Here is a 23,030-nt window from a genome sequence, read left to right as displayed (position 1 = left end):
AAAGATTGGCACCTTGCCTTATGTTCATAAATGTAAACTGTGCAATTCACAAAATGAAAAAGATTAGTGTCCTCTGACTATAATATAAATGAGTCACAGCTGGAATCAGTCAACTCCTACAAATACCTTGATGTAACACTTTGTAGAGATATGAAAAGGAATGATTACAGAGGCTCAATCATGGGTAAAGCAGGTGGCAGACTTTGGTTTATTGGTAGAATACTGGAAAAATGTAGTCAGTCTACAAAGGGGATAGCTTACAAAGCATTCATGCGACACTTTCTGGAAAACTGCTCAAGTGTGTGGGACCCGTTCCAAATAGGACTGAGAGGGAATACTGAAAGTATAAAGATAAAAGCAGCAAGAATTGTCACACATTTGTTTGAATCGTTGGAGAGTGTCAAAGAGATGAACCGGGAGACCCTTTAAGACAGACATAAACTATCCCCAGAAAGGCCTACTTACAAAGTTGTAAGAACTGGCTTTAAATGATGACTGTAGAAATATACTATAACACACTACTTATTGCCCACATAGGGGTTGTGAGGACAAGATTAGATTAATTGCAGCATACACAGATGCATTTCAACATTCATTCTTCAGGTGCTCCATACATGAATGGAATGGGAAGAAACCTCATAACTGATACAAAGAGACATACCCTCTCCCATGCACTCTGCAGTTGTTTGCACAGTATAGAAGTAGATACAATCTACAAACAAAGCTGCAACCACTGTGCTGCTTTCTACATGGGCATGACAACAATCTGTCAGCATGACAAACTGTGGTCACGAGAGAGCTCGAACACCCTGTTACTGAACATACTGCCCAACATGACATGCTTCATTCCAATGACTGCTTCACAGCCTGTGTCATCTAGTTCCTTCCGACCAACACCAGCTTTTTTAAATTGTGCAGGTGGGAAATCTGCTTGGAATATATCCCACATTCCTGTAACCTCCCTTGCCTCAACCTTTACTAGTCCTTGCCTTTGACCTACATAATCCCTTTCTTGCTCCCATCCGGTACTACACAGCCTTCTACTCCACCAATGCACCCACTATTCTACTCCCCCCCCCCCCCCTCCCGCACCCCTCCACAAACCTCCCAGCCGCATCTAGCGTCCTTACCCTCTCCCCACCATGTCCCTACATGTTCCCACAAGTAGCACTACCCCTACACCACCCCTACCATGCTATCCCGCCTCCTCCTCCTCAACCTACCACCCCTGTCTGATTGCTTTTCCCATCACACACTGTTGCTGTCTGCAGTCTGGCTACAGTGGGCAGAGACAGTGGTTGTGTGTGTGTGTGTGTGTGTGTGTGTGTGTGTGTGTGTGTGTGTGTGTGTGTGTGTTGGGGGGGGGGGGCACGCACTACTTCAGGCCTTTTGGCCAAAAGCTGAAGTATAGCAGTCTTTTCGTTGTGCCTGTCTGTGACGCAGCATCTCTTCTACACACTGAGTAACGATCTATCTTCTCTAAAATATTCTCATCATTCTACCGTGGAGTTTGCATTGTTCAATATTCTTATTGCATACATACGTATAAGTAGAATAAATACCTTTTTTACTTCAGCTGCTATGCCCCAGAAGATATGCCACACGACAGAACTGAGTTAAGCTAAGTAAAGTGTGCTACCAATCCTGACAGCAGATCACCCCAGTGAAAGAGATTTGAGAGTGCAAAGCAGGCAGAGCTGAGCTTTATGGTTAGTTCAGCCACAGGCTGGTGCTAACTCAGTTTATTAACCCTGTCAGCTGCGAACCAGCTGTAAGCCTATTCCATTATTCCTCTAGTTGTGTTAGGGTCTTTTGTCAACATCCTTGTGTCATCAGCAAACATTAGTTTCTGAGAAGTCCCGCAATGTCCCAGGTAGATCTTATTTGTAGAAGAGGAGCAAGAGAGAGTCAAGCACTGAACCTTGTAATGTTTCCCCACATGGATGTAATCTTATTCCTATTGAAAAATCTGCTAATGTTACCCTCTGTTATCTATTCTTGAGATATGACTCCATCCACGCAATGGGAAGACATTTAAAGCCATACTACTTTAGTTTCCCTAGAACAATTTTATAATCTACAAATCAAATGCCTTGGCATTATCACAGAAAATGCCAACAGGATAGCTTTACTGTTTAATTCTACTATATTTGAGTCTGAGATGATATATATTGCCTACTGCATTTATAGAAGCAAAACTGAGCTGCTGTTAAGAGATTTATCTCAGAAACATGGACCAGGATTCTGTTGCAAGCTACTTACTCGAAAATTTGAGAAAACATGGTAAGAAGGGAGATCAGTCTACAATTTGGTGTCACTTGCTTGTTTTGACTTTTATATATTGATCCTGCTTGATTTATCAGTTAGTTATGAAGATAACTCATAGGCGGCACTTCCAAATAAACACAGCATTTTAGTACAGTGCCTGAGATACCATCGTACCCAGAAGAGTTACAACTTTTTAGTAACCAAACGATTTTTGTGATTACCTAACGGATGAGTTGGAAAAACTGATGTCTGGTATGGCGTATGCACTGCCTGTCTCAGTAAGTTTCTTGGACTGGTTTTAGATGGATCATTTTTTTGCCTGCATGTTAGAAAGAACGCCTTGAATTTAGTAATCAAATCGAATAAGAAAAAAATACAGTGTGCTGAAAAAAGATTCATCTGATTTCATAAGACTGAGGATATAAACTTCCGGTAAGTTTGAAGTTACTTGTCGAAACTTAAAGTTTACCTTTGCACCAGCTCTGAGCTGCAGATTCATGAGGCTACCAGTAAGATGTCTCTCTGGCACAACTAGCTTGCTTGTTCATGACCTAATGTTCACCAAGCCAAGATGGCAATAACATACCTACAAATAAAGAGTTTTGCATTCCCCTTTTCAACAGACGCAATTCAGTTACAACTGTGCTAGGGGATTTTTGTCAAGAGTATGTCAGTGCACCTCCTACAGTGTAAGGGGTGTATGGATCTTGCATTGCACTAATGGCCTCCAGGTTGCTTGAGCTCATAGTTTGTTTTATTATTATTATTATTATTATTATTATGAGCATTTGTCAAAGATTGTGTATTTGCCTCCCTTCCTACAATTTTGGGTGAACTGTGACGCTGCACAGCAACAGCAGTGAATGCAGTAACTTCAGACATGCTTGAAACAGTAGGGGATGAGTCTGGTTGTCACCTGGATGTTTGTCATGTATCCAATACAGGACACATGCAACATTTATGACAAGTACATGAAACTTTGACCTTAAATGTACATGTAAAAAGTACCCCAAGATTGTATGTGCTTGCTTGTAAAAGACATCCTTGTAAAATCAGGTGGTTCTTTTGAAAATAACAAATTTGTCGTCCTACCAGCATATTTAAGTTAAAATTCACCCCACATTTCTACCTTCATTGAAGTAGAAGAAACTGTCTTGTGAATCTGGGTGAATTTTTTGAAACAACTTCTATAGTGTATAGTATAGCTGTTTATATATATATATATATATATATATATATATATATATATATATATATATATATATATATATATAAAGGTCACAATTCATACTTATGGAGAAAATATGAAGATTTACATGTGATGTGATACTGCAGTTGCACCGGCACATTCTTGCTACTGGCACCTGATAACCATAGCTGTTTTTATATAGGTCACAATTCATACTTATGGAGAAAATATGAAGATTTACATGTGATGTGATACTGCAGTTGCACCGGCACATTCTTGCTACTGGCACCTGATAACCATAGCTGTTTTTATATAGGTCACAATTCATACTTATGGAGAAAATATGAAGATTTACATGTGATGTGATACTGCAGTTGCACCGGCACATTCTTGCTACTGGCACCTGATAACCTCTTAACACAATGCTTTAGTTATCAACATTCCTTACGAAACCTGCATTTTTATTAACAGTCTATCTGCTTGCTCTGCAGAACTGAATGTGCTTAAACAGTTGACCAGTCTGTTTTTAAACCATCACCTGATGTTGCAGAGGAGGCTAGGAGGGAGGCATGTTGTGTGATGTTCTGCCCCTGCATTGCCCAAATAATCGGCAGTAAACTGTAGTAGTTTTACAAAAACAGAATTCCATCATTTACTCCTCCTCCTCCATGTCTGCGAGTATAAAACTACACTTGTTTACCAGAAAATGTCTTTACTGCAGGCTACATATGAATTTTTTATTTCATTTATACAATTACAAGAGTTTCTTATCTTTTTAACATGGCATCCTCAGTGTATGTCTTGGAATATTACACAATTCATTATCTGAAAATAATACAGTTCCCTGTTAGCCAACAGGGCTTTGACTTAGCTTAAATCTATTGTAACACAAACTGTACTTTCTTAGAAACTTCAGAAAATGGCTACTGATCCACAGCAGGTCTTTCCCGTATTTCAACAACCCTACTAGGCACATACACGTCTATTAACGTTTTTCTTAACATCTGAATTAATTAAGTATGTAACAGCATTATAGTCACTGGTTTCATCCTTTGCATTCATTGGCCGAAAAATTTTGGATCTGCTACTTAGTACAAGGTCTACACTGGTGTCCCCATGAGTTAATCTACAACTAAATTTTTATTTATTAATTTCCAAAAACGACATTTAAATCAATCACAGATATTTCAGTCCCACACATGAGTTTTACTTAACTGTGTGGTTATTCATTTCTATGTTCAATAACTTACAGGAATGTAGCTGGATGACATTGTCAATGACGTCACCTGGCTGCATTCCCATAAGTTACTGAACTTTGTGTACACCAGGAGAAACTAAGGTCCCACACTGTTACCTCTTCAGATAGGAAATGTATCACTGCTCGCAGAGGTTGAGTGAACTTTGCAGCAGTAGAGTAAGATTGCAATTTGCATTGTCATTTTTGTGATGCTGGGGAGGTTTTGGGACATGTAACGGGCTCAAAGGAAGGCAGATTCGCTTGATAATGAATGTATGAGAAGAACTGAGGACTGTAACATAGCGTGAATGAAATTGTTTAATAGAAGAACTAGAGCAAATCTGAATGAATATAATGAGTAATGCTGTGTAGCTAAGAGGGTTTGCAGAAAGACGAAAAGAGCACTAGAAAAGAAAAAACGTGGAAGAAATTGAACAGCTAGGAGAAGAGAAGCAAGTACGTGAAATGTACCAAAAGATTAAAGAAGGAAAGGCTGGGTTTCAAAGTAGAACAAATATATGTAGAAATAAAGAAGAGGATTTGATAGGGGAGAGTAATAAAAGACTCGACAGATGGGCAGAATACTTACAAGAGTTACTGGCTCCAGAAGTAGAAGGATTAGAACAAGAAGAACTGGTGGAAATAACTTATTATGGACCAGAGGTCTTAACACCAGAACCCACACTGGGGGGAAGTGATCAAGCCATCAAGACCTTAAAAAATAATAGGGCACCTGGAGAAGATCAGATCCAAGCGGAACTGCTCAAATATGGTGGGGAAGCATTGTGGAAAGCAATACAGAAAGTAATACTGAACATCTGGCAGGAGGAGAGCATGCCAATGGAGTGGAAAACGGTTATTGTGTGTCCCATACATAAAAAAGGAGATAAATTGAACTGCCAGAATTACTGAGGAAGGTCCCTGCTAAATACTACATATAAAGTGTTCTCCAAGATCCTAACTGGGAGGCTTACTCCCTATGTGGAAGAGAGAACTGGAGACTATAAGAGTGGTTTTAGAAGAAATAGGTCAACAACTGAGTAAATATTCGCACTGTGCATACTACTTGAAAATGTTACGCAGCTTTATATAAATTTTAAACAAGCCTATGATAGCGTCTCAATGCTATCTGACATTGTGGAATGTGGTGGAAGATGCAGGAATACCTAAGAAACTTACTATGATGACTTTCAGTGAAACCAACTGTACGGTAAAAATACAGGGCGAAATATCCAGAGAAGTGGAAGTGAACAAGGGACTGAGACAGGGTGACAATATCTCCTCACTGCTATTCAACCTCTGCCTAGAAAATGTCTTGACAATATCTCCTCACTGCTATTCAACCTCTGCCTAAAAATGTCTTAAGTCAGATAGAGACAAATAGGGGAGGAACCATTTTTAATCAGACACTGCAGTACCTGGTCTACGCAGATGATGTGACATTACTCGCACGAAACATCACTGTGTTGGCTGAAGCCTATCAACAATTGGAGAGAGCTGCAAGGGAACTTGGACTGGTAGTCAATGTCGAAAAGACCAAATATATGGCAATGACCAACCAGCGAAACCTACCAAATCTCAGGATAGCTGACAAGGAGTTTGAAAGAGTGAGAGACTTCAAGTACCTTGGACTGACTATCACAGAGACAATGACATCTGCAGCGACATGAAAGGTAGAATAGCAGCAGGCAACAGATGCTACTTTGTCACACTATCCATACTTAGGAGCTCACTTCTATCACGAAAATCTAAAGTCCTTATTTACAAATCAATTATAAGACCAGTTGTTATGTATGGTGCCGAGACATGGTTCATGACTGCAAATGAGGAAAGGATCCTTAGCATTTTGGAGAGAAAGGTTCTGCGTAAAATATACGGCCCAATACACGATCAAGAAGGCTGGCGCATCTGTACGAATGCAGAATTAGAACAACATTTTGAAGAACCTGACATTGTCACTATCATTAAAATAAGAAGACTGCGATGGGCAGGGCACATGGTCAGAAAGGAGGAAAACAGAACATGTAAGAAGATTTTTGATGGCAAGGCCAGAAGCAGACAGCAGAAGGGACATCCCAGAAAGAAATGGGTGGACAGAATTGGAGAAGGGCAGAGGATGGAGACGGAAAGCCATGAACCAGATAGAATGGCAGGATATTGTGATGTAGGCCAAGGCCTTCCAAGGGCTGTAGGGCCTAGTAGTAGTAGTAGTAGTAGTAGTAGTAGTAGTAGTAACAGTAACTGCCTGGCATTTGGCAAAATTTGAATGTTTCCGTGGTTTGGAGTCTAATACAAATTTTTTAAGTTCCGAGATGAATCTCACAGAGAAAGCTTTTGATGACACAGCTTTACTCGTTCTAGAGGAAGGTTTAAATTTTGCACTGATTCCAAAGTATTTGCCAGTGGCTGATTTTATTATAAAGATTTTATTACAGTGACTGACAGGTTTCGTACGTTCACCAAGAGTTGATCCAGATATTATTTTATCTGCAGAGATGGGCAATGCTACTGTTGTTTGCTTATACTCTGATTCAATGTATCGCAGGATTGGTGCTGACACACAATAAGTGTTGAGAGAAAGACTAACAGCCTCCAGGAGAAAAGTACCTTATTGCAGGAAATTGTGCTGTTCCCCCTAGGTTGTATGGGAGTATCGTGTGAAAACACATTGCTAATCTGTTGATCCCTACAGTAGGTCGATGTGAGCACCACATTAAGAACTAGGCTGATTTCTTATGTCACAGGGAATGCATCTGAATGACTATTCTGGTAAGTTTTTATGCAGTCTCTCTCTTCACTCGTGTTTGTTATGGTTACTTGAGTTCAGGCTTGATGCTGAATTAACGAACCTACTTCAACATGTGTTGACTTCCACTTACTTTTTATTCAATGACCAGTACTACGAGCAGACAAATGAAGCTGTGTTGGGGAGCCTGTTGTCACATGTTATTGCCCCATTCATAAATGGAAGATTTCGAGGAACATGTTTTGGAGTTGGCAACTTCACAACCTGCATGTTTGCTCAGGTATGTAGATGATACTTTTGTTGTTTGGCCTCATGGCAGTGACAATTTGAATGACTTAAGAAAGCCAGGTTCAAACGATACAAATATTCATTTCACAATGGAGGTGGAAATGGATGGCTGTTTTCCTTTCCTTGACGTGTTGGTCAGGAGGAAGATGGATGGTACGCTGGATCACGCTGTTTGTATGAAGCCTACTCACACTGATTTGTATCTGCAGGCTGACAGTTGTCACCATCCGGATCAGTGTGAAGGGGTACTTCACATCTTGGTTCACAGGGCCCATGTCATCTCAGACAGAGTTTGTCAGCTGAGTTATTTCAGCTCAAAGCTACCTTTCATCAGAGTGGTTGTAGTGAAAGACAGATTAGATGTGCATTGCACTAGGACCAACTGAGCACCAGTGATGATAATACCAAGGTGGTACCAAAATCTACAGCCTTTTAGTCTTATGCAAAGAGCATTTTGAACAGGATTGTTTGTATTTTGTGGAAATATGATGTAAAGTGTGTTTCTCGAGCAGATCAAGATCAGGGTCCTTTTAGGTTCTGTACAGGAAGATCTTTGTTTGCATAAGGCAGGTGTCTACCATATTCCTTGCTGTTGTGGCATGTCATATACTGGTCGAACTATCAGGACTGTGGAGGACCGACATATGGAGCATAACCAGCACAGAGGAACAGACCTTACGCTACCTCACCTGGTGATTATAAATTTCACTATCGATAACTTCTGACATCAGTCATCTTTGGTTTGTGATGGCACTGTGTGTGTGTGTGTGTGTGTGTGTGTGTGTGTGTGTGTGTGTGTGCGTGTGTGTTTATGGAGTTTCTTCTGTGAAAACTGATGTTTTAAATTCACTTGTACGAGGTGCATTCAAGTTCTAAGGCCTCCGATTTTTTTTCTAATTAACTACTCACCCAAAATCGATGAAACTGGCGTTACTTCTCGAAGTAATCGCCCTGCAGACGTACACATTTTTCACAACGCTGGCGCCATGATTCCATGGCAGCGGTGAAGGCTTCTTTAGGAGTCTGTTTTGACCACTGGAAAATCACTGAGGCAATAGCAGCACAGCTGGCGAATGTGCGGCCACGGAGAGTGTCTTTCATTGTTGGAAAAAGCCAAAAGTCACTAGGAGCCAGGTCAGGTGAGTAGGGAGCATGAGGAATCACTTCAAAGTTGTTATCACGAAAAAACTGTTACGTAATGTTAGCTCGATGTGCGGGTGCGTTGTCTTGGTGAAACAGCACACGCGCAGCCCTTCCCAGACTTTTTGTTGCAGTGCAGGAAGGAATTTGTTCTTCAAAACATTTTCGTAGGATGCACCTGTTACCGTAGTGCCCTTTGGAACACAATGGGTAAGGATTACGCCCTCGCTGTCCCAGAACATGGACACCATCATTTTTTCAGCACTGGCGGTTACCCGAAATTTTTTTGGTGGCGGTGAATCTGTGTGCTTCCATTGAGCTGACTGGCGCTTTGTTTCTGGATTTAAAAATGGCATCCACGTCTCATCCATTGTCACAACCGACAAAAAGAAAGTCCCATTCATGCTGTCGTTGCGCGTCAACATTGCTTGGCAACATGCCACACGGGCAGCCATGTGGTCGTCCGTCAGCATTCGTGGCACCCACCTGGATGACACTTTTCGCATTTTCAGGTTGTCATGCAGGATTGTGTGCACAGAACCCACAGAAATGCCAACTCTGGAGGCGATCTGTTCAACAGTCATTCGGCGATCCCCCAAAACAATTCTCTCCACTTTCTCGATCATGTCGTCAGACCGGCTTGTGCGAGCCCAAGGTTATTTCAGTTTGTTGTCACACGATGTTCTGCCTTCATTAAACTGTCGCACCCACGAACGCACTTTCGACACATCCATAACTCCATCACCACATGTCTCCTTCAACTGTCGATGAATTTCAATTGGTTTCACACCACGCAAATTCAAAAAACGAATGATTGCATGCTGTTCAAGTAAGGAAAACGTCGCCATTTTAAGTACTTAAAACAGTTCTCATTCTCGCCGCTGGCGGTAAAATTCCATCTGCCGTACAGTGCTGCCATCTCTGGGACGTATTGACAATGAACGCGGCCTCATTTTAAAACAATGCGCATGTTTCTATCTCTTTCCAGTCCGGAGAAAAAAAATCGGAGGCCTTAGAACTTGAATGCACCTCATACAGTGCTAACTTGCTGCAGTTTTGCCTTGAAAATGGCAGGGTGTGCTCCTGTTGAAATATCAGCAGCTGTCAACATTGCCACCTGGCTGCAATCCCGTCAGTTATTTGAACATCATATTCACCAGGAGAAACTCAGGTTTCACACATTCCATTCTATAGTCGGCAAACAGATATCGCTCTCTGTATCTGTGGGGATATCAACCTCAGCTACTATGGGAGAACCTCCCTGACAAGGCAGAGAGGTAGGTCTTTGGCAAACCTGAAGAGGCAGTATGTTGTAGACGATATTTTATGGACATGTTAGAGATAGCTCATGCTAATAAAATGTAATGTGCTTCTAGCATGTGCCAAGTTTACTTTGCATTCAAAATGTTGGAAGAGGGTGGTTGGAACTATTTTCATTTTCTGCTGGAACTTTACACTCAACATGTGATGGTATGATCAGCAAATACAAAGACAGTCAGGAAGAAGAGCAATAAAAACATGGAAGTCACAACTAAAAATAAATGAATAAAAAAGAAAAACAAATACAAAAACATATACGCAAAGTGGAATGGGAAACAGTGAAAGTTAATGGAAAAATAGGTAAATAGTACCTTTTTTAATTTTTTTTATTAATGAGAAAAGTGCACCAAGATTAGCCACAAATATACATGTTTAGACAAGTTTTTTAGTTTTTCTATGGTCTACTACAGTTTTCATTATACTTGTATGTTTTAATTAGTATGTTTCAGAGTAAAAATACAAATATATCACTTGTTATTGACACCATCACTATGTTTTTTTATGTGGAAACATTAAAGACAACTTACCACTTCTTGAAGTCGGTACAATGACATCATTTGTTGTTGTTTTTGTCAAAGATATTAGGTCATTTGTGTCCAAGTATGCCAACAGCTGTTTTGCAAATTCTATTTCTTTAGCAGTTAACATTTCAACCACCTACAAAAAGAAGAAAACAAAACATAAACAACGACTCAGAACCCAATGAACTAATTTGAATGACAGAAGATTAGGGTTTAATATTCCATGAACAACAAATTCTTTACAGATGGAATGAAATCACAAGTTTGGGATAGCAGGGGAACAGTAACAGCTGTGTCCTCCTCACCTATTATTTTCCTACAGAAATTTTGGGAAACCACAGAAATTCTCAATCCACAATAGCTTGGTATGAATTATTTGGCTCGTTATATTACTTATTACAATTGTGTTCAAGCCTTGCACAAGTAGTGTATGAATGTGCATCATTTGTGAGCACAGCCTAGTTGCACACTTTGCAGGGTGAGGAGCTTTGGTGGTACTTGAAAAAGGTGACAAAATATTTTAGAAAGGTGGTCAAAAAGTGTCATCATTTCAAGAAGCAGATATGGCATAAATGAACTGTTTTTATTCTTGATAATTCCCAAACCAAAAAGACTGGTTAAGGCCATAATAAATTTCTCTATTATTATTATTATTGTTATTATTATTATCATCATCCTGGATGGGGTATGGCCATTTTTCTCCTTCATACAAATTTATTAATACATGCAGGTCTGTTGGTAATTTGATATTGAAAATTCAATATTGATAATCCACAAATAAAATTTACATCACATTTTTACAACTAATGATATTCTACACTTCAATTCTCTGCCCGGGGACTGGGTGTTTGTGTCATCCTAATCATTTCATTATCATTCATGAAAAAGTGGCGAGATTGGACTGTGTTCAGATTGGGAATGCGTACGGGCGCTGATGACGCACAGTTGAGTGCCCCACAAATCAAACACCACCACCATCTACATCTACAAAACTCGAAAAAGATGAACAAAACATTTCTGGATTACTGTTTCCTGGGAATCTTAAAATATAATGATGTTCTCATACTAGATTTCTTTCCTTATGATTTTTCTGAATGGTTTCCACCTCCCTTTCTTTCACTCTTTCCTCTGCTTTGATGATTTGTGCACCTCAGCTGATTCTGCTGTCTTTAAATTATTTTTTCAGGTGCTTTGATCAATTTAGCTGAAGCTTGAGAGAAGTCCTTCTTGCACCTACTTACACTGTTGGTGTTCTCACAGTTGATTGTTGTTTTCATATTATTCATCTTTTTAATCTCTTCAAGATGCCTTTGCTTTTGTTCCTATTTTTGCTTTTATTCTAATTCAAGGGTTTTTTTCCCACATTCTTCCTTATAAGCAATATAAGTTGCATGTGTTTGCTATCCACACCTAATGAGCTGTGAGTTAGTAAGTGCAAAAAGAAAATGGGGGTATTATCCCAAAATAGTCAAAACTTAGTTTAAAAATATCTTGTCATTGCTGCCTTATCTTCCCCTACTGTGGGCTTTCAAATGGAATATCTTCTCTGTCTGTCCGTGGGACATACAGAGAAGATATTCCATTTGAAATTCTCAAACATTTGGATAACTCTATGGAAAAAGAGTCTCTTTCTGAAATGCATTGCTGCCAGTAATTCTAGGTACCTTTATTTCCTAAAACTGGGTCATCTTTTTCAAATAATTAATCTTGCTGGACATCAAACAGCATCATTTTTGCAACATTTAACATGACAGTGGAGCTTCTGCTCTTTATTCTTTCTTCAGTATCTAAAAAAAGCTCAAAACTTTTCAGTGGTGTACTTAGAAGCATGCCCTTCCCATTACACATTTGCAAGCTGTGTTGTAATGTTGGACATTCTTTAAAAACCACAGCTTCTCATCTTCCAGTTTACTAAGTGCTTCAGTTACTTACACGCTAACAACTAGATGTTCAAATGTTCAAGAGGAAGCAGATTATCCAATGTAAAGAGCTCATTATCAAGAACTTCAGAAATAAAATTTTTCTCTAAGTATTGTGTTGTTGTTGTTACTGCATCTGAAGTGCACTAAACATTGCGGTCATCAGCACCCGTACGTGAGAGGAATGGGGCTATAGCACACAAAATGAGGACAGCCTAAAATGCAACGTAAGACACATACGTTCCATTGTACCCTTTTTGCATGAACATACACGACTCCTCTGAATGGTACAATGCAGCAAGTGAGTCAAGGCAGACCATTACAAGCAATTATATCTGATCTGGACAGTCACCAAGATGCAAGTCCAGAAAAATAAGACTGGCGGATCATAAAAATAGTAACTGTATGAGCCAATCGTTGTCTAACATATTAAAAGTATCAACCTAGGAGCTTAGGTAGAAGTGTAGATTATGATTATTATTATTATTATTATTATTATTATTATTATTATTATTTTGGGTTTAAGGGCGCTCAACTACTGAGGTCATTAGCGCCCAGTCACAATTGTTAGAGCACATAGAATCTAGTAAAACTCAAGGGGGAGGGACACCAGAAAGTTCTTACACGGATGCAGGTAAAATAAGTGAAGGAGTTAGATGTCTTTGGACAAGCCAGTCAAAGTAATGAAACGAAGAACACGAGCAGCTGCTCGAGCGTCATCAGCTAAAACATCCTGTAAAGTAGATGGCAGAGACAGGACAACACGAGATTGACTAAAACGGAGACACGACAATAAAACATGGCGCACTGTTAACGCATGACCACAAGGGCACTGCGGGGCTGGGTCACCATAGAGCAGGTAGCGGTGGCTAAACCGACAATGCCCAATCCGCAACCTGGTCAGAAGGACCTCTTCTCGTCGAGATGGTCGGGAGGAGGTTGTCCAAGCAGTTGGGAACGGTTTTACTGCCCGGATGATGACCAAGTATCCCACCACAAAGACACAAGCCTCTTACAAACAACCCCACTAATGTCAGATGACGGGACACAATGGGAGGCTGGCCGAGGCAGGAGGACTGCAACCTTGACTGCAGCATCAGCAGCCTCATTCCCAGGCACTCCTACATGGCCGGGAACCCACAGAAAGCTGACAGGAGAGCCATCAGCAGCAGAAGAATGGAGGGACTGCTGGATCCGTTGCACTAAAGGATGGACAAGATATGGAGCTCCAAGGCTCTGAAGAGCACTGAGTGAATCAGAGCAGAGTACATACGATGAATGGCGGTGGCAGCGGGCATACTGAACGGCCTGATGGAGAGCAAAAAGCTCGGCCGTAAAGCTGGAACACTGGTCGAGGAGCCGGTATTTAAAGGTGCCGGCCCCGACGACAAAGGCACAGCCGACACCATCGTCAGTTTTGGAGCCATCAGTGTAAATAAAGGTGTGACTGGCAAGTCGCGCACGAAGTTTGACAAACTGTGAGCAATACACTGCAGCCGGAGTACCCTCCTTCGAGAACGAGCTGAGGTCGAGATAAATATGAACCGGAGCCTGGAGCCACGGTGGTGTCGGGCTCTCACACTCTCTGAAGGTGGTAGGGAGGGCAAAATCCAATTGTCGAAGCAGGCGACGAAAGCGGACTCCAGGGGGCAGCAGGGCAGACACATACAACCCATACTGACGGTCGAGAGAATCGGCGAAGAAGGACTGATAAGAGGGGTGGTCGGGCATTGACAACAGCCGGTAGGCATACCGACAAAGCAGTACGTCGCGCCGGTAGGTCAATGGTAATTCGGCAGCTTCAGCATAAAGACTCTCGACGGGACTAGTGTAGAATGCTCCAGTCGCAAGACGTAACCCCCCAATGGTGGATGGAGTTGAGACGGCGTAAAAGGGATGGCCGAGCAGACGAGGCTCCCACAATCCAGCTTTGATCGGACTATGGACCGATACAAGTGAAGCAGGACAGTGTGATCCGCTCCCCAAGATGAACCACTAAGAACTCTGAGGACATTAAGGGAACGTGTACAACGGGCAGCCAAATAAGAGACGTGCGGAGACCAACAAAGTTTCCTGTCCAGTGTGAGCCCTAGAAACTTAGTTGTTTCCATGAATGGGAGAACAACGGGACCAAGATGTAAGGATGGCGGAAGGAACGCTTTATATCGCCAAAAGTTGATGCAAACCGTCTTCTCTTCAGAGAATCGGAAGCCATTTGCCACACTCCGTGAGTATAGGCTGTCTAGACAACGCTGAAGGCAGCGCTCCAGGAGGCATGTTCTCTGGGCACTGCAGTAGATCGCGAAGTCATCGACAAAAAGAGAGCCTGAGACATTAGGTGGAATGCAATCCATAATTGGATTGATCGCTATGGCAAAAAGGGCTATGCTCAAGATGGAGCCCTGAGGCACTCCGTTCTCCTGGAGGAAGACGTCGGACAATACGGAACCCACACGTACCCTAAACTTTCGATCTGTTAATAAGGAATCAATAAAAAGGGGCAGGCGACCGCGTAGACCCCATCTGTGCATAGTGCAGAGGATACCTCCTCTCCAACAGGTATCATAAGCCTTCTCCAAATTGAAGAACACGGCTACCGTTTGGCGCTTTCGCAAAAAGTTGTTCATGATGAATGTCGACAAGGTCACAAGGTGGTCAACAGCGGAGCGGCGGCGACGAAAGCCGCATTGAACATTAGTAAGAGCCGTCGAGATTCAAGAATCCAAACTAACCGAGCGTTAACCATGCGCTCCATCACCTTACAGACACAGCTTGTAAGAGAAATGGGGCGGTAACTAGAAGAAAGGTGTCTATCCTTCCCGGGTTTGGATATAGGAACAACGACGGCGTCATGCCAACGCATGGGGACTTGACCTTCGGTCCAGACGCGATTGTATGTACGAAGAAGGTAGCTTTTGCCTGCCGGAGAAAGGTGGGCCAGCATCTGAACGTGAATGGCATCTGGCCCCGGAACAGAGGACCGGGACAGTGCAAGTGCACGTTCGAGTTCCCGCATAGTAAAGGGGGCATTATAATTTTCCAGATTTAGCGAGTGGAAGGAAGGTCACCGAGCCTCGTCTGCCTCTTTCCTGGGAAGGAAGGCAGGGTGGTAATGGGCGGAGCTTGAAACCTCCGCGAAAAAGCGGCCGAAGGGGTTGGAGACATCCACAGGATCAACAAGGACCTCATTACCTGAAGTCAGGCCAGGTACCGAGGAGTGGGCCTTAATGCCCGACAGCCGGCGCAGGCCACCCCAGACGACAGAAGAGGGAGTAAAACTGTTAAAGGAGCTGGTGAAAGAGGCCCAACAAGCTTTTTTGCTGTCTTTGATGACTCTACGGCATTGCGCTCGGAGTCGTTTGTATCCAATACAATTCGCCAACGTAGGATGGCGGCGAAATGTGCGTAAAGCACGTCGTCGAGCACGGATAGCGTCTCTACAAGCCTCATTCCACCAGGGGACGGAAACGCGACGTGAAGAAGAGGTAGTACGAGGAATGGAACGTTCGGCAGCATTGATGATGACAGCCGTGAGGTATTCAACCTGACTGTCACAACTGAGAAAATCGTGGTCCGGAAAGGTCGCCAGGGAGGAGTAAAGTCCCCAGTCAGCTTTCGGTATGTTCCAGCTCAAAGGATGTGGGGATGGGGAGTGGTGCAGGAGACGAACGACACAGGGGAAGTGGTCGCTCGAATAGGTGTCAGAAAGGACATACCACTCGAACCGACGGGCAAGAGTGGTAGAACAGATCGAGAGGTCCAAGTGGGAGTAGGTATGAGTAGAGTCCGAGAGGAAAGTCGGGGCGCCAGTATTGAGGCAGACAAGATTGAGATGGTTGAAGACATCCGCCAAGAGGGAGCCTCTCTGACAGGATGCAGGAGAGCCCCAAAGGGGATGATGGGCATTGAAGTCGCCAAACAATAAAAACGGCGGAGGAAGCTGAACAATCAGGTGCATCATGTCAGCCCGACTAACTGCGGATGACGATGGAGTGTAGACGGTACAAACGGAAAAAGTAAAGGCAGAAAGAGTAATACGGACAGCTATTGCTTGGAGTGGGGTGGTCAATGGGATGGGATGGTAATAGACATCGTCCCGAACGAGCAACATGACCCCACCATGAGCTGGAATACTGTCCACAGGGGTGAGGTCAGACCGCTCCGAGGTATAGTGGGTAAAAGCAATACGGTCAGTTGGGCGCAACTTGGTTTCCTGGAGACCAAGGACGAGCGGACAGTGCAGGCGGAGGAGCAGTTGTAATTCCTCCCGATTAGATCGAATACCTCTTATGTTCCCTCCCGATTAGATCGAATACCTCTCATGTTCCAATATAACAAAGTCATCGCTAGTCAAAAAAAAGGGGGAACGAAACGGCTGAAGAGCTGGTCACCTCGACACCCGCGGAGGGCCAGGTTTCGAGGGAACAACGCTACAACCGGCGGGAGGCGGATCCTGTTCCATCGAGTCGTTGCCACCTGCGGCCGCTTTCCCGAGTTGCGTAGGAGGGGCAGCATCATTCGCCGACAAGAGGCCAGCTGAGCGCCTGGCAGCAGAGCGTCCCAGCGAAACTGAGGACGGCCGGGAGCAGCGACTCACGGATGGAGTGTCAGACGAAACGCGCCGGGGTGGAGAGGGGGATAAAGACTTCTTCTTGGAGGCCTTCTGGGAAGTCCGATGAGGCACGGGGATGGTGGGCTGGACCCAAAGAAGGTCCTCACGCGCGGGGTCCGATTTGGAACGCCGGACCTCGGAAGCCGGGGTCCGGAACGTTTCCCTGATGGACACCTGAGAAGAGGATCGCTTCTCAGGCGGCGGAGGGGGAGGAGGAGGAAGGGTGGCCCCTGGGGCAGGGGCCGCGAGGGAGGAGGATTTGGAAGGGAGGGATTTGGGAGGCGGAGGCATAGACCCCGAATGGGGTGAGGAGGTGGACGGGGGGACAGGATAGGGGTAAGGATACTGTGGAAGGAGTGGACACGACGGAGGCAAACGAAGTTGTCAACGTCACGGGATGGAGGCGGTCATACTTCTTCCTGGCCTCAGAATAAGAAAGGCGATCCAAAGTTTTTAATTCTTGAATCTTCTTCTCCATCTGATACGCGGGGCAGTCTAAAGATCTAGGTGAGTGGATGCCAGGACAATTGACGCACCGAGGTGTTGGGGTGCATGTATGTTCCTCACGAAGAGGACGTCCACAATCGCCACAAAGGGGCTCAGCCTCACACCGTGATGACATGTGCCCAAAGCGCAAACACCGAAAGCAGCGCATAGGAGGCGGGACGTAAGGTCGCACGTCGCACCGGTAGCACATCACCTTTACCTTCTCCGGGAGAACGTCCCCCTCGAAGGCGAGGATAAAGGCCCCGGTGTCGATGCGACAGTCTTAGGGGCCGCGCTGGACTCTCCGGACGAAATGCACGCCTCGGCGCTCCAGGTTGGCCCTGAGCTCCTCATCAGATTGCAGCAGGAGGTCCTGATGAAAAATAACCCCCTGTGTCCTATTCAGTGCCAGATGCGGGACAATGGACACTGGGATGTCCCCTAGTGGTCACACGCCTGGAGCGCTGCCGACTGAGTGGCGGAGGTGGTCTTTATAAGAACGGACCCCGAACGCATTTTACTGAGAGCCTCGATTTCCCCGAAGATGTCCTCGATGTGCTGGACAAAGAACATGGGCTTGGAGGTGGCGAACGTCCCCCCATCGATCCGAGAACAGACTAAATAGCGGGGGAAGTACTTCGCCCCAAGCCGGCGGGCCTGTCCTTCCTCCCAGAGAGTGGCCAAGGTGGAAAGGGCAGGAGAACCAGAACCAGAGACAGTACCTTTCTTTTTAAAAGACTCTGCCGCAGAGCGACCCGATACATGTTGACGTTTCATCTGCGAAACGTCCGCCCCGATACCACCCACTCCGACCAGGGGCTCTCCCCACGGGCGCCACCCAGCCTCAGCAAGGGCCACCTGGCAGGATGACCGTTGCCGGGAGTCCTGATGCCCCAAGGAGACGGGCATCTACGCCTTGGCCGACGTGGGGAGGGTGCAGCTCAGGTATCGGCAGTACGATCCCTGTGTTGTCAGGGGACTACAACCTAGAGGGTACATGACGACCCCACCACAACGGGCTGGCTACCGTGCTGGATTTCGGGTGCCATGGAAAGTCCATCATGATCGTAGGTGTAGATGGGGACGCACTGTGGGCGTAACTTGTACAACCCATCAGGCGTTTAGGCCCAATTTGAGGAATAGTGGGTGTGGTTACAACGCCGTTACAATGCTGAGTGCCAAGGTCTTAGTGCACGGAGGACCAGTGAGACACCACGTAAGGCGTCCTTCCCCAAAAGGCTCGTACTTCTGTAGAATTTTGAAAAATGGAGGTCAAACCCCAAGGGGGACCATCACATGGAAGGCCGAAACGGTTGAAACTCCTTTTAGTCGCCTCTTATGACAGGCAGGAATACCTCGGGCCTATTCTTACCCCGGGCCCGCAGGGGGAGTAGAAGTGTAGACAAAACACAAAATTGTAAAATATGTGCCATATTCAGTTCATCACCACCTAGAATTGAGGGCAGGTCTGTCAGTAAACCAGCTTGAACCTTCTCGTCATTACATAAATAACAGTTGGTTCAAATGTGGCGAACCATAATCAGCACACTACATGCATCACAAACAGGCAGTTCTTCATGTCTAAAAAAGCCATGGGTCAGGGGGCTGTGTCCTATTCGAAGTCAGGTTAAACAGACTTAATCAATTCTAACCGGCCAAGAAGAACTGGACTGTCTACAGCACACTAAGTAGGTCAGAACATATGAAAAATTTGGATCCAGATTCACATTTCATCGGATCCACAGCTTTAAAAATCGCATAAAGTTTGATGTAAAAGATAGTATGCACACAAGGCAGATGGAACCTAAAGACAGGCAGGAAAAATGACAGAACAACTGACAGCATCTCCCACTTTGGACCCATCTGTGCAAACCACATTAGAGTTCTGGTACTCATTTAAAACAGTAATAAATTTATTCTTAAAAACACAGTCTGGAGTTAACAATTTGTTGCAATCTGTGAAATCTAAATTTGTTCATTCTTGGTTTCAGTAACAACCAGGGCAGGGGGCAGAGCTTTGCACCCCCCCCCCTCCCCCCTCCGTATGTTTGACAGACAAACTCCCTGATCCAATAAAAGTTCCTTTCCCTGTATACCGATCAATTATGGCCTTGTGGATGTGGCAATAGGGTCATTCTAAGGATTTGCAGATATTAATAGCTGCAGGGAAAGCCAGCGAAATCAGAAACGACTGGAGCTTGAGTGCCTGTTTAGTCACAAGGAACTGCCACTGAGCAGCCAACAGAGGCTCCCCTGTCTCTGCACAAAATCTCAATATAGGGCTCATCCTATAGTCCAATCTGACGCTCTCGCGGTGTACAGAGTATAGTATCTTTTAATATGTTGGTCATGACAAGCCATAATAAAGATGTGATCACACGAAACCCTTATAGAACTGCACCAAGCAGGATCTATATGCACCCCAGTTCTTCCCACTCACACACTTCGTAGTATCCAGCACTTTCAGGCCTCTTGTTTCAGCTCCTTGAGATGTGGCAGCCAAGTCAGTTTGCTATCAAATAAGATACCTAAAAATCACACCATCTCCTTAAAATGTAAAACAGTATACCACAGCCTTAGTTCCAGAGGTGTAAAAAGAGAATGTGTGCTTTGTTTTGCTTTAGGGCACAAAAAACAACTGAGGTCATGCACGCCCAAGACAAAACTTTGGAACATGAAGACAGAAAGGAATTAAAAAACAACTGTATGTCAGTCCCAAGTGACATTAGAGAAGACAGCTAAAAACAGGGACATGGAGAAAGGGCTAAAAAAAGACGCCATACAGAAATGGAGGCCCAAAGCTAAAAATTAAATGGCCTTCGCCATATTGCTTTGGCAGATAAAAAGTAGAACGCGATCAACAGCCCGTGTGTCATTTGCTAAAACGGCCGATAACTGAGACGGCAAACTGTTAAAAAGTGGTGGACAATTAAAACTTGGGCACAATATGTACAAAGTGGTGGGGTACCACCACTTATCAAATGATGATGACTAAAAAGGCAGTGCCCAATACATAGCCTAGTTAAAATGACCTCCTCCTGGCAGGAGGGCCGAGAGGAGCACATCCAAGCCACTGGGAGAGGCTTAATAAGCCGGAGCTTGTTCCCAAGAAGGGAGGACCATTGGCAATGCCAAAGGGATACCATCTCTTGACAGACGGCAACACAGAAATCATCAGAAGGAGTATAGGAAAAATTGGGCTTAGGTATGAGGACTGCGGCCTGGGCAGCAGCGTCAGCAGCCTCGTTTCCTGGCAGACCAACATGACCAGGAACCCACATGAACATCACTGTGGCTCTACCAAGAGTGAGCAAGTGACTGGACCCACTGCACTAAGGGATGGGTGGTGTACAGTACACACAGACTCTGAAGGACACTGGGTGAGTCCGAGCAGAGGACACAGTTGAAAAGTCTGTACTCCGTGGCCTGATACAGGGCATAGAGTTCGACTGTAAATACCGGCAATGTGCTGGAAACCGATATCAAAAGACACAGTCGCCAATGATGAAGGTACACCCGACTCCATGCTCAGTTGAGTACCATCAGTGTACTTAAAGATACTATTGTGAATTTCCATGCGAAGATCGAGAAACTGAAGGCAATAGAGTGAGGCTGGAGTAGTGTCCTCAAGAAGTGAATGAAGGACAAGGTTAACATGGTTCACTTCACGAAGCCAAAGTGGTGAAGGGTTCACACCCACTGGGAAAGTTGCAGGTAGTATGGAGTTAAGCCGCCATAGCAAGTGCTGAAAGCGGACTCCAAGAGGTAACAGAGAAGAGGGACGCACCCCATACTGGCGATCAAGGGAATCCACAAAGAAGGATTGGGTGGCCACGCATGGTAGACAAACGGCATGCATACCTGCTGAGGAGAGAGTCACGGCAGTGGTAGTTCAGCAGCTTCAGCGTGCAGACTCTCAACTGGGCTAGTGTAAAAGGTACCAGTGGCCAAACAGATGCCACGATGGTGGATAGTATTGAGACGGTGTAAGAGGGATGGGCGTGCAGACACACAAACAAAGCACCCATAGCCGAGTTTCGAACAGACAAGGGACCGCTACAAACGGAGGAGAGGGTTCGATCCGCACTCCAGGAAGTACCATTGAGGAACATGTACAACACTGAGGAACTGCTTACAGCGGGCTGCCACGTAAGACACATGGAAGGACAAGAGTGTTTCCTATCAAGCATAAGTCAAGGAATTTCATAATTTCAAAGAATGGAAGGGCAAGAGGACCAAGATGTAAAGATAGTGGGAGAAACCAATTGCACCATTAGAAATTCATACAGGCAGTTTGTCAGTAGAAAAATAATGCCCACTGTCAATGCTCCAAGAGTAAAGACGATAAAGACATCGCTGAACATGACACTCAGACAGGTCCATGGAGAACTGCAATAGATGGCAAAATCATCAACAAAAAGGGAGCCGGCCATGCCCGGCAGGAGACAGGCCATTATAGGCTTAATGGCGATAGCAAAGAGGACGACGCTCAGGATGGAACCCTGAGGCACACCGTTTTCCTGGATAAAACGGTCCAACAAGGTAGAAGTCACACACACCTTGAAAACTTGGTCTTTTAAAAATTCCTGAAGGAAACAGGGCAGGCAGCCACGGAAGCCCCGCGTGTAAAGAGTACGGAGGATACCACTTCTCCAGCAGGTGTCATAGCCCTTCTCCAAATCGAAAAACACGGCCACAGTCTGGGATTTCCACAGAAAACCATTCATGACATGGGTGTACCAAGTAATGAGATGGTCAACTGCAGTATGCCGTGCTTGAAATCCACATTGCGCATTCCGTTAGTAAATTGTGCGACTCGATCACCATACCAGCCTGGCATGAATCATACATTCCATCACCTTGCAAACACAGCTGGTGAGAGAGATGGGGTGGTAGCTAAAAGGAAGGTTTGGGTCCTTACCACGCTTAGGTATGGGTATGACGGCGGCTTCACGTCAAAGTCTGGGAAATGTGTCCTCTGCCCAGATGTGTTATATGTGTTATATGTGTTAAGCAGAAAGTGCTTGCCCGCAAGAGAAAGGTGATGCAACATCTAAATGTGGACAGCGTCTGGCTCTGGGGCGGAGGATCAGGATGAACTGAGAGCATGATCTAGCTCCCTCATAGTAAAGGCGTCATTGTAGCACTCACGATTTTGAGAAGCTTTTTTGCTATCCCGAAGAACACAGCGACACTTTGCACGGATCTGTTTATAATTAATGCAGTTTGCCATTGTAGGATGACAGTTAAAAAAGTGGAGAGCATGTCTCTGTGCGCGAATTGCATCGCAGCATGCATCAGTCC

At 44.6% G+C, this 23,030-nt stretch overlaps 1 protein-coding gene across 3 annotated transcripts in view; it reads right to left on the bottom strand.

The window, feature by feature from the left end:
• Positions 1–23,030, bottom strand: part of LOC126250536 (uncharacterized) — an 83,633-nt gene that overhangs the window by 40,151 nt on the left and 20,452 nt on the right. For all 3 annotated transcript variants that reach the window (XM_049951568.1, XM_049951567.1, XM_049951566.1), the window contains one exon: positions 10,716–10,845. In XM_049951568.1, the coding sequence (XP_049807525.1) occupies positions 10,716–10,836 (121 nt within the window). In that variant the 5' untranslated portion in view covers positions 10,837–10,845. The remainder of the gene's footprint in view (positions 1–10,715; positions 10,846–23,030) is intronic.

This window comes from Schistocerca nitens, chromosome 1, assembly GCF_023898315.1.
Source record: "Schistocerca nitens isolate TAMUIC-IGC-003100 chromosome 1, iqSchNite1.1, whole genome shotgun sequence".
Classification (NCBI taxonomy): Eukaryota; Metazoa; Arthropoda; class Insecta; order Orthoptera; family Acrididae; genus Schistocerca; species Schistocerca nitens.
Note: the sequence above shows the minus strand (reverse complement) of the source record. Positions and strands in the feature narration are given on the sequence as shown.